This window comes from Nerophis ophidion, linkage group LG28, assembly GCF_033978795.1.
Source record: "Nerophis ophidion isolate RoL-2023_Sa linkage group LG28, RoL_Noph_v1.0, whole genome shotgun sequence".
Classification (NCBI taxonomy): domain Eukaryota; kingdom Metazoa; phylum Chordata; class Actinopteri; order Syngnathiformes; family Syngnathidae; genus Nerophis; species Nerophis ophidion.
In genome coordinates this window covers 8863661-8883660 of record NC_084638.1, presented here as the reverse complement: position 1 = coordinate 8883660, position 20000 = coordinate 8863661, and the positions used below count along the sequence as shown (strand labels likewise).

The window sequence follows — 20000 nt, the reverse complement described above, 5'->3', positions numbered from 1 at the left end:
GTTGAAAAAAAAAAAAGGGGTAAAAAAATAATAATTATAAAATAGGTGATTAAAAAAAAGGTGGTAAAAAATAAAAACTAATTTAAAAAAGGTGGTTAAAAAAATTAAAAACGGTGGTAAAAAAGGTGGTAAAAAAAATAAAAACAAATAATAAAAGGCGGTTAGTAAAAATAAATAAATAAAAAAAAGGTGGTAAAAAATAAAAACTAATTTAAAAAAGGTGGTTAAAAAAAATTAAAAACGGTGGTAAAAAAAGGTGGTAAAAAATAAAAACTAATTTAAAAAAGGCGGTTAAAAAAATTTAAAAAAAGGTGGTAAAAATAAAAACAAGTAAAAAAAAGCCGGTAAAAAAATAAATTAATTAAAAAAAGGTGGTAAAAAATAAAAACTAATTTAAAAAAGGTGGTTAAAAATTTTTTTAAACGGTGGTAAAAAATAAAAACTAATTTAAAAACGGCGGTTAAAAAAATAAAAAAAAGGTGGTAAAAATAAAAACAAGTAAAAAAAAAGCCGGTAAAAAAATAAAAAAATATAAAAAAAGGTGGTAAAAAAAATAAATAAATTAAAAAAGGTGGTTAAAAAAAACAAAACTAAGAGTTGGTAAAAAAAAAAAAAAAAAAAGGGTGCCCTTCGACTTCATCAGTTTCACCTAATGAGAAAGTCTGTATTCTTGCTTTTTATTTTTTATTTATTTCTTTTTTTTTTTTTAAACTTGCTGAATATCAGGGGACAGGGGGGTAGTGAGACAAACTCGGACATTATGCGTCATTTTAGAGATGTTAAAAAAATAAAATAAAAAGTGGTAAAAAAAATAATTATAAAATAGGTGATAAAAAGGTGGTAAAAAAAATAATAACAATTAAAAAAAGGTGGTAACAAATTTAATAAATAAAAAGGTGGTAAAAAGAATAAATAAATGAAAAAAAGGTGGTAAAAAAAATAATAATTAAGAGTTGGTAACAAAAAAAAGAGTGCCCGTCGACTTCATCAGTTTTTTCATTTAAGGCAGTGGTCCCCAACCTTTTTGTATCCGCGGACCGGTCAACGCTTAATAATTTGTCCCGCGGCCCGGGGGAGGGTGTCCTTTTTTTTCCTTTTTTTCTTCTTCTTTGTCATGAAAAAGGGAGTTTTTTGTGGTTGGTGCACTATTTGTAAGTGTATATTGTGTTTTTTATGTTGATTTAATTTAAAAAAAAATATATATATATATATTGCGGATAGTAAGACAAACTCTGCCATTATATGTCATTTTAAAAATGTTAAAACAATGTAAAAAAAAAAGAAAAAAAGGGGGTAAAAAAATAACAAAAATAAATAAAAAAGGTGGTTAAAAAAAATAAAAAAATCAAGAGGTGGTAAAAAAAAAGGAGTGCCCGTCCAGCTTTTTGTTTTTTTTCCAAAAACTTGCTGAATGTTGGGGGACAGGAGGGTAGCAAGACAAACTCTGACATTATGCATCATTTTAGAGATGTTAAATTTTTTTTAAAAAAGGGTGAAAAACATAAAATAAAATAATAAAAAAGGTGGTTAAGAAAAATAAATAATTTTAGTTAAAATTATGACATTATGCGTCATTTTAGAGATGGTAAAAAAACATAAAAAAAGGGGTAAAAACATAAAATAAAATAACAAAAAAGGTGGTTAAGAAAAAGAAATAATTTTAGTTAAAATTATGCGTCATTTTAGAGACGGTAAAATAAAAATAAAAAAATTAAAATAAAAAAGTGTCCAAAAAATTTATAAAAAAATAAAAAAAAGGTGGTAAAAAAATTTTTTTTTTTAATTAATTAATTAAGAGGCGGTAAAAAAGAAGAGTGCTCGTTGACTTCATCGTTTGTATAATGTAAGGTGAAGTCAGCAATTTTTTAAAAAATTCAAAAACTTGAGGAATGTTGGGTGACAGGAGGGTAGTAAGACAAACTGCTATTATGCGTCATTTTAGAGATGTAAAAAAAATAAAAAACATTAAAAAGGGGTAAAATAAATAAATAAATACAAAATGTGTTGTTTTTTTCTAGTTAAAATTATGACATTATGCATCATTTTAGAGATGGTAAAATAAATAAATAAAAAATTAAAAAGGTGGTAAAAAATAAACAAATAAAATAAATTAAGAGGTGGTAAAAAAGATTGTCTGTCGACTTCATTATTTGTATCATATAAGGTGAAGTCAGCAATTTTTTATTTTTTATTTAAAAAACTTGCGGAATGCGTTTTAGAGATGTTAAAAAAAAATGGGTAAAAAAAAAAAGTGTTGTTTTTTTTCTAATTAAAATGATGAAATTATGAGTCATTTTAGGGATGGTAAAATTAAATAAATAAATACAAATAAAAAAGTGGTAAAAAATAATAAAAAAACTAAAAAAGGTGTTAAAAATTTTTTTTTAAAAAAAATAAAAAAGGTGGTAAAAAATAAACAAATAAAATAAATTAAGAGGTGGTAAAAAAGTGTGTCTGTTGACTTCATTATTTGTATCATATAAGGTGAAGTCAGCAATTTTTTATTTTTTATTTCAAAAACTTGCGGAATGTGTTTTAGAGATGTAAAAAAAAATGAAAAAATTAAAAAGGGGTAAAAAAAATGAATGAATACAAAATGTGTTTGTTTTTTTCTAGTTAAAATTATGACATTATGCGTCATTTTAGAGATGGTAAAATAAATAAATAAAAAATTAAGAAATGGTAAAAAAAAATTAAAAAAATTAATAAAAGGTGGTAAAAAATAAACAAAAACAATAAATTAAGAGGTGGTAAAAAAAAGAGTGTCTGTCGACTTCATTATTTGTATCATAATAGGTGAAGTCAGCAATTTTTTCTTTTTTATTTAAAAAACTTGCGGAATGCGTTTTAGAGATGTTGAAAAAAAATGGGTAAAAAAAAAATGTGGTATTTTTTTCTAATTAAAATTATGAAATTATGAGTCATTTTAGGGATGGTAAAATTAAATAAATAAATACAAATAAAAAATTGGTAAAAAATAATTAAAAAACTTAAAAAAGGTGGTAAAAAAAACAAACAAACAAAAAAACGGTGGTAAAAAATAAACAAATAAAATAAATTAAGAGGTGGTAAAAAAAAAAAAGAGTGTCTGTCGACTTCATTATTTGTATCATAATAGGTGAAGTCAGCAATTTTTTATTTTTTATTTAAAAACCTTGCGGAATGCGTTTTAGAGATGTTGAAAAAAATGTGGTAAAAAAAAAATGTGGTATTTTTTTCTAATTAAAATTATGAAATTATGAGTCATTTTAGGGATGGTAAAATTAGATGAATAAATAAGTGGTAAAAAAAATAATAATAAAAAAAAGGTGGTAAAAAAAAATACAAAAATAAAATAAATTAAGAGGTGGTAAAAAAAAAAAAAAGAGTGTCCGTCGACTTCATTATTTGTATCGTAAGTGAAGTCAGCAATTTTTTATTTTTTATTTAAAAAACTTGCGGTATGCGTTTTAGAGATGTTAAAAAAAAAAAGGGTAAAAAAAATAAATAAAAAAATGAGGTATTTTTTTTCTAATTAAAATTATGAAATTATGAGTCATTTTAGAGATGGTAAAATTAAATAAATAAATAAATACAAATAAAAAAGGTGGTAAAAAAATACAAAAAAATAAAAAAAAAGGTGGTAAACAAATATAAAAATAAAATCAATTAAGAGGTGGTAAAAAAAAAAAAAGAGTGTCAGTCGACTTCATCAAGTGTGTGAAATAAGGTGAAGTCAGCAGTTTCACTTAATGAGAAAATGTACTTTGTGGCGATGAGGTCCTTTATGAGCCCTGTCATCTAAAAAAAGGTACGGCCGCTACGTCCGCCGGGACTTAATAGTTTTTATTTTATGGTGCGTGGGGCTAAACCCACTTAACCTAAAGATATATCTCCGCCCCCGCAGAAGCAACTTTGACGAGCGCAAGACATAAAACCAATCGGGGGGTGAAAAGAAAATTTCCCTCTACAGAACAGGGATTTGATTTATTGCAGGCTGTATTTAATACCTGTACTATACTCTTAGAAAATGCTGCCTTTTCTCACCTGTGATGCTAATAGTTAGCAAAGACGCTAAAATTAAGTGTCATTGTTTGTGCTACGGTGCTATCTTCTGGACAGCTGCCCTTCCGTTTAGACTGAGCTTTCAACCGGAAGTAGAAGTGCCGTTTCGTTTTCTCGCCGTCCATAGCCTCTCTACCCGTACGGATTCTTCATTCCTCACTCCTAGCAATGCTTGAAAGTTTTACAATGTAACTAAAACAACTCTTACTCAAGGCCACAATGCTAATAGTTAGCAAAAACGCTGAAAATATGGGTTAGTGTTTGCGCTACGGCGTTATCTTTCGGACGAGTTCACCCACGGAGCTTTCAACCGGAAGTAGAAGTGCCGTTTCGTTTTCTCGCCGTCCATAGCCTCTCTACTTCCGGTTAAAAGCTCAGTCTGAACGAAAATCGTCCAAAAGATAGCGCCATAGCACAAACAATAAAATATTTTCAGTGTCTTTGCTAACTAGTAGCATTTAGGGCCTTGAGTAAGAGTTGTTTTAGTTGCATTGTAAAAATTTCATACGTTGCTGGGAGTGAGGAATGAAGAATCCGTACGGGTAGAGAGGCTATGGACGGCGAGAAAAGAAAATGGCCCTTCTACTAAGGGACGGCGTGGCGCAGTGGGAGTGTGGCCGTGCGCAACCCGAGGGTCCCTGGTTCAAATCCCACCTAGAACCAACCTCGTCACGTCCGTTGTGTCCTGAGCAAGACACTTCACCCTTGCTCCTGATGGGTGCTGGTTGGCGCCTTGCATGGCAGCTCCCTCCATCAGTGTGTGAATGTGTGTGTGAACGGGTAAATGTGGAAGTAGTGTCAAAGCGCTTTGAGTACCTTGAAGGTAGAAAAGCGCTATACAAGTACAACCCATTTATCATTTATTTACTTCCGGTTGAAAGCTCAGTCTTTTTAAAAATTGGGAACAATTTCTCATATTCTTTCTGTTTCTGTAATATTGCAAAGTTTTCTCGTAAATTTTTTACTTTTTCATGTAAGAATTGTTACTTTTTAATGCAAAATGGTGACTTTTGTCATTTAAAATTCTGACTTTTATCACAATAATGCCATTTTTTTGTTGTTCTTCTAAAAGACTCAAAAAAATTGAGTAAAATATGACTTTTGTCATCATTTTGCCGAGTGAAATTGCGAAAATTGTTATAATATTGCCAAAATGTTAAAGTTTTCTTCAAAAATTGTGACTTTTGTGGAGTCAAATTACGACTCTTTTCATGAATATGCCAACATTTTACGCTTTTCTTGTAAAATTGCGACTGTTATTGAGTAAAATTCAAACTTTTATCAAAATGTTGCAAAAATGTTACATTTTTCTTGCAAAATTTTGACTTTTTAATGTAAAATTAATACCTTTCAATACAAAATGGGGACATTTAACATATAAAATTAGGACTTTTATCACAATAATGCCATTTTTTTGTTGTTCTTGTAAAACAGTAAAACATTTTGAGTAAAATATGACTTTTGTCATCATTTTGCCAAGTGAAATTGCGATTATTATTATAATATTGCCAAAATGTTAGTTTTCTTCTAAAATTGTGACTTTTGTCGAGTCAAATTACTACTCTTTTCATAAATATGCCAAAAGTTTAAGCTTTCCTTGTAAAATTATTACTTTTTCATGTAAAAATTTTAATTTTTACTGCAAAATGGGGACATTTGTCATATAAAATTTTGACTTTTATCACAATGTTGCCCATTTTTTTGTTGTTCTTGTAAATTACTGACATTTTTTTTGAGTAAAATATGACTTTTGTCAACATTTTGCCGAGTGAAATTGCGATCATTATTAAAATATTGCCAAAATGTTGAAGTTTTCTTATAAAATTGTGACTTTTGTCGAATAAAATTACGACTTTTCATTTATATGCCAACATTTTAAGCTTTTCTTGTAAAAATGTGACTTTTATTGAGTAAAATTAAATTTTTTATCATAACATTTCACCAATGTTTGTTTTTTCTTGTAAAATTTTGTCTCTTTAATGTAAAATTATTACTTTTTAATGCAAAATGGTGACATTTGTCATATAAAAATGTCAGACTTTTATCACAATATTTCCAATTTTTTTGTTGTTCTTGTAAAGCAGTAAAAAAAATTTAGTAAAATTTTAACTTTTGTCATCGTTTTACCATGTGAAATTCCGATTATTATTATAATATTGCCAAAATGTTTAAGTCGAATAAAATACCAACTCTTTTCATAAAACCGCCAAAATTTTCAGCTTTTTTTCTAAAATTGTTATTGAGTAAAATTTCAACTTTTATCATAAAATTACACACATGTTCAGTTTTTCTTGTAACATTTTGACATGTGTTGGGTAAAATGACGACTTTTATTATAACACTGCCAAAATTGTACGTTTTTCTTGTGAAATTGTGACCTGTTGAAATTCTAACACATTTTTTCGCAACAAGCTTTTTTATATTTGTATAGTATGTATATATTATTAATGTTGTAAATAACACATCTTTATATATCTAGAAAGGCTGGTCCTAAAGAGGTAGGCATTTTTCTCAGGTCCCCAGAAGGTACGAACTACACAAATGTGTGTGTGTGTGTGTGTGTGTGTGTGTGTGTTTATATTTGCATAGTATGTATATATTATTAAATGTTGTAAATAACACATCTTTATATATCTAGAAAGGCTGGTCCTAAAGAGGTAGGCATTTTTCTCAGGTCCCCAGAAGGTACGAACTACACAAATGTGTGTGTGTGTGTGCGTGCATGTGTGTGTGTGTTCGTGTGTGTGTGCGTGTGACCTGGTATCTGTCCGAATGGTGGGCGTCGTCAGACGAGAGTGGCGAGACCACAGGAGACTCGCCCTCCCGCTTGATGTGCACGGACAGCAGCATGGACTGGACAGAAAAGAGATAGTTGGACATAAAACATTAAATATCAAGGAGCAAGCAGGAGCCGTTTCAATGTAACTAAAACAATTCATATTCACTAAACCCTCCCATTTGTGATGTCCGGAGGAGTGTTTTCGGGCATATTTGTTCGTGTCAGCTAATATGCTAACATTACGAATTTCTGTGTTAGCATTATTAACTTACAACACTATTTTTGTATTGTTAAGTTTTTCAAATTCCTCAGTAAACTCACCAAAACGTCACCGTGGATTTACTGAGTGTGTTTTGCTGATTGGAGAGCTAGCTTCCGCAGCTGGCTAAATCACTAAAACCTCGTCTCCATGGCGAAAAATAAAATACGTTTCTTACAAGTAGCATTATCACTGGAGGACGAGGGATAGCTAAACCCGCTCGACATCCATTGCTTTCGGTCCCCTAGAGGGGGGGGGTTGCCCACATCTGAGGTCCTCTCCAAGGTTTCTCATAGTCAGCATTGTCACTGGCGTCCCACTGAATGTGAATTCTCCCTGCCCACTGGGTGTGAGTTTTCCTTGCCCTTTTGTGGGTTCTGCCGAGGATGTTGTAGTCTTAATGATTTGTGCAGTCCTTTGAGACATTTGTGATTTGGGGCTATATAAATAAACATTGATTGATTGATTGATAAACATGCTTCACTACACACCGTAGGAGGATACAATAGCTCACCGCCGTCACAATGTAAACAAACGCCATGGGTGGATCTACACCTGACATCCACTGTGATGATATCAAGTACAGGAGTGTATCTAGTCGATACTACTACGATATTTTTTAGCATCACATCTTCTTTCGTTTTTAAAAAAATGTATATCATGTTTATAAAGTCAGGAAATACGTCCCTGGACACAGGAGGACTTTGAATATGACCAATGTATGATCCTGTAACTACTTGGTATCGGATCGATACCTAAATGTGTGGTATTATCCAAAACTAATGTCAAGTATCAAAGAAGAGAAGAATAAGTGATTATTACATTTGAACAGAAGTGTAGATAGAACATGTTAAAACAGAAAACAGCTCGACACCTACCCTTTACATCAGTATTTCTTAACCATATTTTTATTGGTTTATTAGGTATTATATTTTATTGTATGATCCTGTAACTACTTGGTATCAGATCAATACCTAAATGTGTGGTATCATCCAAAACTAATGTCAAGTATCAAAGAAGAGAAGAATAAGTGATTATTACACTTTAACAGAAGTGTAGATAGAACATGTTAAAACAGAAAATAAGCAGATATTAGCAGTAAATGAACAAGTAGATTGATAATCCATTTTTACAGTTTGTCCCTCATAATGTAGACAAAATAATAGGTTTTTAAACGACAAAATATGTTACTGCAGACTAATTAGGAGTCTTTGTTTGTTTACTTACTACTAAAAGACAAGTTCACTACTTTTATTTAAGGCCTAAATGACAATAATAAACATATGTTTCATGTACACTAAGATTTTTTTTGTTCAAATAAAGACAATAATAAAAAATGTTGTGGTCCCCTTTATTCAGAAAAGTATCGACAAGTATCAAAATAAAACATTTTTAATTAGGTTTCGATGGTGAGAAGAGGTGCCAGGAACGAGACGTGCGATATTTCTCGATTTTATTTATTTAAAGACTAAATGACAATAATAAACATATGTTTCATGTACACTAAGATTTTTTTTGTTACAATAAAGACAATAATAACAATTTTTGTGGTCCCCTTTATTCAGAAAAGTATCGAAAAGTATCGAAATAAAACATAACACGAGGAATCCACCATGGATTTTTAATTAGGTTTCGATGGTGAGAAGAGGTGCCAGGAACGAGACGTGCGCTATTTCTTGGTTTTATTTATTTAAGGACTAAATGACAATAATAAACCTATGTTTCAAGTACACTAAGATTTTTTTTGTTACAATAAAGACAATAATAACAATTTTTGTGGTCCCCTTTATTCAGAAAAGTATCGAAAAGTATCAAAATAAAACATAACACGAGGAATCCACCATGGATTTTTAATTAGGTTTCGATGGTGAGAAGAGGTGCCAGGAACGAGACGTGCGCTATTTCTTGGTTTTATTTATTTAAGGACTAAATGACAATAATAAACCTATGTTTCAAGTACACTAAGATTTTTTTTGTTACAATAAAGACAATAATAACAATTTTTGTGGTCCCCTTTATTCAGAAAAGTATCGAAAAGTATCAAAATAAAACATAACACGAGGAATCCACCATGGATTTTTAATTAGGTTTCGATGGTGAGAAGAGGTGCCAGGAACGAGACGTGCGATATTTTTCGATATTATTTATTTAAGGACTAAATGGCAATAATAAACCTATGTTTCATGTACACTAAGATTTTTTTTTTGTTACAATAAAGACAATAATAAATATTTTTGTGGTCCCCTTTATTCAGAAAAGTATCGAAAAGTATCGAAATAAAACATAACACGAGGAATCCACCATGGATTTTTAATTAGGTTTCGATGGTGAGAAGAGGTGCCAGGAACGAGACGTGCGATATTTCTCGATTTTATTTATTTAAGGACTAAATGACAATAATAAACATATGTTTCATGTACACTAAGATTTTTTATTCAAATAAAGACAATAATAAAAAATGTTGTGGTCCCCTTTATTCAGAAAAGTATCAAAAAGTATCGAAATAAAACATAACACGAGGAATCCACCATGGATTTTTAATTAGGTTTCGATGGTGAGAAGAGGTGCCAGGAACGAGACGTGCGATATTTCTCGATTTTATTTATTTAAGGACTAAATGACAATAATAAACATATGTTTCATGTACACTAAGATTTTATTTGGTTACAATAAAGACAATAATAACAATTTTTGTGGTCCCCTTTATTCAGAAAAGTATCGAAATAAAACATAACACGAGGAATCCACCATGGATTTTTAATGAGGTTTCGATAGTGAGAAGAGGTGCCAGGAACGAGACGTGCGATATTTTTCGATTTTATGTATTTAAGGACTAAATGACAATAATAAACTTATGTTTCATGTACACTAAGATTTTTTTGTTACAATAAAGACAATAATAACAATTTTTGTGGTCCCCTTTATTCAGAAAAGTATCGAAATAAAACATAACACGAGGAATCCACCATGGATTTTTAATTAGGTTTCGATGGTGAGAAGAGGTGCCAGGAACGAGACGTGCGATATTTCTCGATTTTATTTATTTAAGGACTAAATGACAATAATAAAGATATGTTTCATGTACACTAAGATTTTATTTGGTTACAATAAAGACAATAATAACAATTTTTGTGGTCCCCTTTATTCAGAAAAGTATCGAAATAAAACATAACACGAGGAATCCACCATGGATTTTTAATGAGGTTTCGATAGTGAGAAGAGGTGCCAGGAACGAGACGTGCGATATTTTTCGATTTTATGTATTTAAGGACTAAATGACAATAATAAACTTATGTTTCATGTACACTAAGATTTTTTTGTTACAATAAAGACAATAATAACAATTTTTGTGGTCCCCTTTATTCAGAAAAGTATCGAAATAAAACATAACACGAGGAATCCACCATGGATTTTTAATTAGGTTTCGATGGTGAGAAGAGGTGCCAGGAACGAGACGTGCGATATTTCTCGATTTTATTTATTTAAGGACTAAATGACAATAATAAACTTATGTTTCATGTACACTAAGATTTTTTTTGTTACAATAAAGACCATAATAACAATTTTTGTGGTACCCTTTATTCAGAAAAGTATCGAAATAAAACATAACACGAGGAATCCACCATGGATTTTTAATTAGGTTTCGATGGTGAGAAGAGGTGCCAGGAACAAGACGTGCGATATTTCTCGATTTTATTTATTTAAGGACTAAATGACAATAACAAACATATGTTTCATGTACACTAAGATTTTTTTTGTTACAATAAAGACAATAATAACAATTTTTGTGGTCCCCTTTATTCAGAAAAGTATCGAAAAGTATCGAAATAAAACATAACACGAGGAATCCACCATGGATTTTTACTTAGGTTTCGATAGTGAGAAGAGGTGCCAGGAACGAGACGTGCGATATTTCTCGATTTTATTTATTTAAGGACTAAATGACAATAATAAACTTATGTTTCATGTACACTAAGATTTTTTTGTTACAATAAAGACAATAATAACAATTGTTGTGGTCCCCTTTATTCAGAAAAATATCGAAAAGTATCGAAATAAAACATAACACAACAAATCCACCATGGATTTTTAATTAGGTTTCGATGGTGAGAAGAGGTGCCAGGAACGAGACGTGCGATATTTCTCGATTTTATTTATTTAAGGACTAAATGACAATAATAAACATATGTTTCATGTACACTAAGATTTTATTTGGTTACAATAAAGACAATAATAACAATTTTTGGGGTCCCCTTTATTTAGAAAAAATGTGGTACCTATACCGGTGCCAACATATTGGTATCGGGACAACTCTAATATACATAAAACCAAGGGGAATTCCTCAATGAAGCAAAAAAAAAATAAAAGACACAAATTTCCGCAGTGTGCACACCTTCTTCTGCTTTCTATGAAATATTTGTCTTCACAATAGCCTCCTATTAATCACGTGGAAAGGGGCAGAGCAGACACTTAAGTGGCGGACAGCAGTAATCTAATAAAGATATGTGAGAAATGACCAAGCGCCGTAGTAAATTGGACATTATGCATGGTGCTTTTTATGCCAGTGTGTGTGTGTGTGTGTGTGTGTGTGTGTGTGTGTGTGTGTGTGTGTGTGTGTGTGTGTGTGTGTGTGTGTGTGTGCAGGTTTTTTGTCTTGCTTCGAAAAGGTCAGGGTTTGTAGAGAATATCTAATGACATTTAATAATAGTGTGCTGTAAAGGAGGACCGTATTGTATATACAGTCGTGGTCAAACGTTAGAGTAGAATTTACGTTAAGAAATCGAGACCTTTTCCGACGGTATAACATATGTGGGGGTCCCTTGGACGGTTGCACATTTTTCTTGTGAAATTGTGACCTTTTTCTTGTTAAATTCCAACAAATGTTTCACAACACGTTTTTTCATACTTGCATAGTATGTATATATTAGTAAATATTGTAAATAACACATTTTTATATATCTAGAAAGGTTGGTCCGAAAGAGGTAGGCGTTTTCCTCAGGTCCCCAGAAGGTACGAATTACACAAATGTGTGTTTGTTGGCATGGACATAGAAAGTAGCAAAAAATGCTTGCATATAAAGCCAAAAGCAAATATTGGACGTAAAAACGTTACAGGCAGGGTGCGAACAAAATGCGACGTTAAGCACCGAGCTACGGGAAAGTATGGCTGAGCTACAAGAGGAGGTAATCTTGTCTTTTTGGTGCTTGTTTCAGAGAAATCGTCCATTAAAAAGTGTAAATACCCATTAAATTGACCCATTTTTTGTATTAATTCATGAATAGCGTTTGCCGCGGTAACACGAAATGTTCCCAACTTAAAATACCCCCGTCGACGTGAGCGAGACCTTTCCGACGGTATAACATATGTGGGGGTTCCTTGGACGGTTGTACATTTTTCTTGTGAAATTGTGACCTTTTTCCTGTGAAACTACAACACATTTTTCACAACAAGCTTTTTCATACTTGAATAGTATGTATACATTATTAAATATTATAAATAACACATCTTTATATATCTAGAAAGGCTGGTCCGAAAGAGGTAGGCGTTTTTCTCAGGTCCCCAGAAGGTACGAAGGACACAAATGTGTGTGTGTGAGTGTGTGTGTATGTGTGACCTGATATTAGTCTGAGTGGTGCACCAATGTGTGTGTGTGTGTGTGACAGTTCATAAAAGTTGACCCGTGAGCAATAGTAATTGTAAAATTGTTACTTTTTAATGCAAAATGATGACATTTGTCATATAAAATTCCGACTTTTATCACAATATTGCCAATTATTTTGTTTATTCTTGTAAAAAAGTAAACATTATGACTTTTGTCATAATTTTGCCGAGTAAAATTCCGATTATTATTATAATATTGCCAAAATGTTGAAAGTTTTCTTACAAAATTGTGACTTTTGTCGAGTCAAATTACGACTCTTTTCATAAATAGGCCAACATTTTAAGCTTTTCTTGTAAAATTTCGACTGTTAATAAGTAGAGTTCAAACTTTTATCATAATATTCACTTGCGTTGAGTAAAATGACGACTTTTATCATAACACTGCCAAAATTCTACGTTTTTCTTGTGGAATTGTGACCTTTTTCTTGTGAAATTCCAACTAATTTTTCACAACAAGCTTTTTCATATTTGCATAGTATGTATATATTATTAAATGTTGTAAATAACACATCTTTATGTGTCTAGAAAGTCTAATCCTAAAGAGGTAGGCGTTTTTCTCAGGTCTCCAGATTGTACGAAGTACACAAATGTGTGAGTGTGTGTGTGTGTGTGTGTGTGTATGTGTGTGTGTGTGTGTGTGTGTGTGTGTGTGTGTGTGTGTGTGTGTGTGTGTGTGTGTGTGTGTGTGTGTGTGTGTGTGTGTGACAGTTCGTAAAAGTTGACCCGTGAGCAATAATAATTGTAAAATTGTTACTTTAAAATGCAAAATGATGACATTTGTCATATAAAATGCCGACTTTTATCACAATATTGCCAATTATTTAGTTTATTCTTGTAAAAAAGTAAACATTATGACTTTCGTCATCATTTTGCCGGGTAAAATTCCGATTATTATTATAATATTGCCAAAATGTTGAAAGTTTTCTTACAAAATTGTGACTTTTGTCGAGTCAAATTACGACTCTTTTCATAAATAGGCCAACATTTTAAGCTTTTCTTTTAAAATTGCGACTGTTAATAAAACAATTCAAACTTTTATCATAATATTCACTTGCGTTGAGTAAAATGACGACTTTTATCATAACACTGCCAAAATTCTACGTTTTTCTTGTGAAATTGTGACCTTTTTCTTGTGAAATTCCAAGAAATTTTTCACAACAAGCTTTTTCTTATTTGCATAGTATGTATATATTATTAAATGTTTTAAATAACACATCTTTATATATCTAGAAAGGCTGGTCCTAAAGAGGTAGGCGTTTTTCTCAGGTCTCCAGATTGTACGAAGTACACAAATGTGTGAGTGTGTGTGTGAGAGTTCGTAAAAGTTGACCTGTGAGCAATAGTAATTGTAAAATTGTTACTTTGTAATGCAAAATGATGACATTTGTCATATAAAATTCCGACTTTTATCACACAATTGCCAATTATTTAGTTTATTCTTGTAAAAAAGTAAACATTATGACTTTTGTCATAATTTTGCCGAGTAAAATTCCGATTATTATTATAATATTGCCAAAATGTTGAAAGTTTTCTTACAAAATTGTGACTTTTGTCGAGTCAAAGTACGACTCTTTTCATAAATAGGCCAACATTTTAAGCTTTTCTTGCAAAATTGCGACTGTTAATAAAACAATTCAAACTTTTATCATAATATTCACTTGCGTTGAGTAAAATGACGACTTTTATCATAACACTGCAAAAATTTTACGTTTTTCTTGTGAAATTGTGACCTTTTTCTTGTGAAATTCCAACAAATTTTTCACAACAAACTTTTTCATATTTGCATAGTATGTATACATTATTAAATGCTGTAAATAACACATTTTTATATATCTAGAAAGAGTGGTTCTCAAGAGGTAGGTGTTTTTCTCAGGTCTCCAGATTGTACGAAGTACACCAATGTGTGAGTGTGTGTGTGACAGTTCATAAAAGTTGACCCGTGAGCATTAATAATTGTAAAATTGTTACTTTTTAATGCAAACTGATGACATTTGTCATGTAAAATTCCGACTTTTATCACAATATTGCCAATTATTTTGTTTATTCTTGTAAAAAATTAAACATTTTTTAATAAAATTATGACTTTTGTCATCATTTTGCCGAGTAAAATTCCGATTATTATTATAATATTGCCAAAATGTTGAAAGTTTTCTTACAAAATTGTGACTTTTGTCGAGTCAAATTACGACTCTTTTCATAAATAGGCCAACATTTTAAGCTTTTCTTGTAAAATTTCGACTGTTAATAAGTACAGTTCAAACTTTTATCATAATATTCACTCGCGTTGAGTAAAATGACGACTTTTATCATAACACTGCCAAAATTCTACGTTTTTCTTGTGGAATTGTGACCTTTTTCTTGTGAAATTCCAACAAATTTTTCACAACAAGATTTTTCATATTTTTATAGTATGTATATATTATTTAATGTTGTAAATAACACATCTTTATATGTCTAGAAAGGCTGGTCCTAAAGAGGTAGGCGTTTTTCTCAGGTCTCCAGATTGTACGAAGTACACAAATGTGTTTGTGAGTGTTAACCTTTTTTTGTATAGGTAAGTGCTGCTCTGCAAATGTTGTATTTATTTAAAAAGTATTCTCATTGTGGACTTACAAATGAGAATTTTTTTTAATTGATTCCCTAAAAAAAAAATTGTGAAATTGTGGCCTTTTTCTTGTGAAATTCCAACAAATTTTTCCCAACAAGCTTTTTCATATTTGCATAGTATGTATATATTATTAAATGTTGTAAATAACACATCTTTATATATCTAGAAAGGCTGGTCCTAAAGAGGTAGGCGTTTTTCTCAGTTCCCCAGATTGTACGAAGTACACAACTGTGTGTGTGAGTGTTAACCTTTTTTTGTATAGGTAAGTGCTGCTCTACAAATGTTGTATTTATTTAAAAAAGTATTCTCTTTGTGAACTTACAAATGAGAATTTTTTTTAATTGATTCCCTAAAAAAAAAATTGTGAAATTGTGGCCTTTTTCTTGTGAAATTCCAACAAATTTTTCCCAACAAGCTTTTTCATATTTGCATAGTATGTATATATTATTAAATGTTGTAAATAACACATTTTTTTATATCTAGAAAGGCTGGTCCTAAAGAGGTAGGCGTTTTTCTCAGGTCCCCAGATTGTACGAAGTACACAAATGTGTGTGTGAGTGTTAACCTTTTTTTGTATAGGTAAGTGCTGCTCTGCAAATGCTGTATTTATTTAAAAAAGTATTCTCTTTGTTGACTTACAAATAAGACTTTTTTTTTTTATTGATTCCCTAAAAAACAAGACCTTAACTCGCCACACTAGCATCGCATCTTTTAGCGAGTGACAAGGAAACTCAAGTTGAGGAAGGCACACCGAGGCTAATCTCTGCCCCAACGGGGTGATGCATACCAGAGAAAAGAATGGCGACATATGCGCCGCACTGACCCTCGCCACGTTCCTCGGCCTGCTGCCGCATACTAAGCGAGGGCGAGGAGATGCGCAGTCACGCCTGGAAGAGGAAGACCGGCTTGTCGGCCCCTCGACCCCGCCTCGCCCGCCACTCCCAAGACCCGGCTTGCAGACGCTTCTGTGAGTGCCGCCATAAGCTGAGGTCAGCAACCGAAGGCGCGTGAGGGAATGATAATGTGGCCACTAAATTATCGGCGGGATCTTAGCTTGCACTTTGAGCAGGGCGTCTGACTTTCAGCGTCTTTAGCGCCCACAGACGTCCGCTCTGCGGGGGAACCAGGGCTGCATTTAGCCACAAAAACGACGTCAGAACGCACGGCTGTCTTAAAATTTATGTCTTAGGCGGCAGATGCTGTGGTGTGGCATGTCGGGTAAATGAAGTGATACGGATGTTATTGTGTTTATTAAGTCAGTAAATACGTCCCTGGACACATGACGACTTAAATTATGACCAATGTATGATCCTGTAAGTACTTGGTATCGGATCGATACCTAAATGTGTGATATCATCCAAAACTAATGTCAGGTATCAAAGAAGAGAAGATTAATTGATTATTACATTTTAACAGAAGTGTAGATAGAACATGTTAAAACAGAAAACAGCGCGACACCTACCCTCTACATCAGTATTTCTTCACCATATTATTAATGGTTTATTAGAAATTATATTTTATTGTATGAACTACTTGGTATCGAATCGATACTTAAATGTGCGGTATCATCCAAAAGTAATTTCAAGTATCAAAGAAGAGAAGAATAAGTGATTATTACATTTTAACAGAAGTGTAGATAGAACATGTTAAAACAGAAAACAGCGCGACACCTACCCTCTACATCAGTATTTCTTAACAATATTACTATTGGTTTATTAGAAATTATATTTTATTGTATGAACTACTTGGTATCGAATTGATACCTAAATGTGTGGTATCATCCAAAAGTAATGTCAAGTATCAAAGAAGAGAAGAATAAGTGATTATTACATTTTAACAGAAGTGTAGATAGAACATGTTAAAACAGAAAACAGCGCGACACCTACCCTCTACATGAGTATTTCTTAACAATATTACCATTGGTTTATTAGTTGTTATATTTTATTGTATGACCCTGTAACTACTTGGTAGCGAATTGATACCTAAATGTGTGGTATCATCCAGAATCAAAGAAGAGAAGAATAAGTGATTATTACATTTGAACAGAAGTGTAGATAGAACATGTTAAAATGGAAAGTAAGCAGATATTAACAGTAAATTAACAAGGGGATTAATAATGAATTTTTTACTGTTTGTCCATCATAATGTAGACAAAATAATGGGTATATAAATGACACAATATGTTACTGCAAACTGATTCGGAGTCTTTGTTTGTTTACGTACTACTAAAATAGAAGTTGTCTAGTATGTTCAACATTAAATTACAATAATAAACATACGTTTTATGTACACTAGGATTTTTTTGTTCAAAGAAAGACAATAATAAACATTTTTTTTTGTGGTCCCCTTTATTTAGAAAAAGTATCGAAAGTATCGAAATAAAACATAACACAATGAATCAACAATGGATTTTTATCTTTGCAAATATACACACATCGGGTCTTAGTCAGGTTTCGATGGTGAGGAGAGGTGCCAGGAATGAGACGTGCTATATTCTCCATGTATTTTATATATATATATAAATTCAGAAATATACATATATATTTGTTATTTTTGTATTGTATTGATGTATTCTTTTATTTATTTATGTTTAAGTTGAAGCGTGCACAGACTAGGTATTGTAGTATCATTTTGTGCTCACCTTTTTATTATGTCCTGATTTCTATTTTAATTTCATTTATACATATTTTATATGAAATAATGAATGTTATTCTTATTTTTGGTGTTTTTTTCCAATACGGTTAAAAATACCAAATACACAATATTTCAGATTAAAAAATTATTTGAGGCAGTTCACACAATAAGACAAAAATGTCAGTAAAAATCAGCACATTTAGAAAAAGTAATCAATATAAAAGAGGAATAAAAGTATGTGTTTCGGTCAATTTGTGATTTTTTATTTGTATTATTTTAAAAATAATAATTTTAATCATCAAACAATTGCGATCGGTTTTTATTGTTTTGCCTGTGCAATACTTTGTCCCCCTTGATTAATAAAAACACTTTGTTTACAATAAATTGTAGTTGTTTTTTCCCCACAAATTCTTTTGTCGAACTAAAAAAACAAAAAACACACTAAAATAACGAATAAAATTGACTCACCTGTTGGACATAAAAATACAAACTAGTTTAGGGTATTATTTCAAACAATTTTATATTTTGTTTTTATGTCACTCATTTAAGGTAAAAAACAACAACAACAACAAAAGATCAACATAATATTAAAATAAATAAATCAGGAAAAGAAGCAATAAAAAGTATGAATGTATATTATCTGCCACCTATTCAGTTACATTTGTTGTTCTACTCCAAATATCAATATTTTTTTCCTAAACTACAACAAATAAAACAAAATAAAAACAATAATTTCCTCCAAATCATATCTTTCCATTATCAAAATGTTTATTTTTTTAAATTTACATTGTTTTGTTCCGCAATCAAGCTTCTTTCCATTGCCATTTTTCTCAATTTCAAAGATCTCCGTTCCTTTTAATTATACTTACTTTGTTTACTAATACTATTTATTGTGTTGTGTTTTTCTGTGAAGAGAATGAACAAAATAACTTATTTTTTGTAAGTTTTTTTAAAAGACCCAAGCTACACATTGTGAGCATGATGTTGTCCCTTTTTTGATTTACTGGGCTGTCCTCACCTTAGGAGTTCCCGGAGTGATGCTTCCATCCTTGGAAGAAGGGTTCTTACTGCTGTTGGAGAGACAGAAAAAACAAACAAACAAAAACACAATAGTTTAGTTCATGTTGATTTATGTCAACTTTATTTTCCAAACTTCAAACATTTTTAAATCGCCATAAAACCCTGAAATTGTAAATACCACATTATTTACAAGACTTCATTCATGTTAAATGTTCATTGTTTTTTGTTTTTCTTTTTCTTTCTATTTAGTTTCGGACTAAACTGTCAAAACCAGACATGATTCCCATGCTTTTGTAGCTGTATGTAGAAAAGGCGCCACTGAAAAATAAAGTTTACCCTGACCTATTCTATCCTTTCTTGTATTCTATCACCATTGGTCTTATTTTGTACAGTATGTATGTCACCGTCGAGTGGATAACATGAGTATTTCAGGTCAATTACCTTTAATTATGCTTTGATTGGGAGTATGCACGGGATTTACCGATATGACCCAATGCAAACAACCTTCCCTAGTCATGGTCCAAAAAAAATCCTAAATCAATCCAACCCACATAGTCTAGTACAACACAACCCGCTCACTGAACTGTGTTGACGTAGTAAAAATGCACCGGAAAAATTCAAAATGACGCGGTTTTTAAATCCATGAAAAAGCGTGACGGGAAAAATGCCGAAAACTCTCCACACTTATCCACCTTTTAGCTGCTTGATATTTGTGATTGAATACAAAACTTTAAGGTCGTCACGGAAGTAAATGAGACAAAAGTCGAACTATCCTTTTGGGGTCGCGTGGGGCGCTGGCGCATATCTCAGCTACAATTGGGCAGAAGGCGGGGTACACCCTGGACAAGTCGCCACCTCATCGCAGGGCCAACACAGATAGACAGACGACATTCACACACTAGGGCAAATTTAGTGTTGCCAATCAACCTATCCCCAGGTGCATGTCTTTGGAGGTGGGAGGGGCCTATCCCCAGGTGCATGTCTTTGGAGGTGGG

General features: G+C 31.7%; 1 protein-coding gene across 1 annotated transcript in view; it reads right to left on the bottom strand.

Moving 5' to 3' along the window:
• The window catches only part of rnf220a (ring finger protein 220a), a 433695-nt gene that overhangs the window by 80337 nt on the left and 333358 nt on the right, over positions 1 to 20000 (bottom strand). The window contains 2 exon segments of the mRNA XM_061891442.1: positions 6802 to 6897; positions 19004 to 19055. Of these exon segments, the coding sequence (XP_061747426.1) occupies positions 6802 to 6897; positions 19004 to 19055 (148 nt within the window).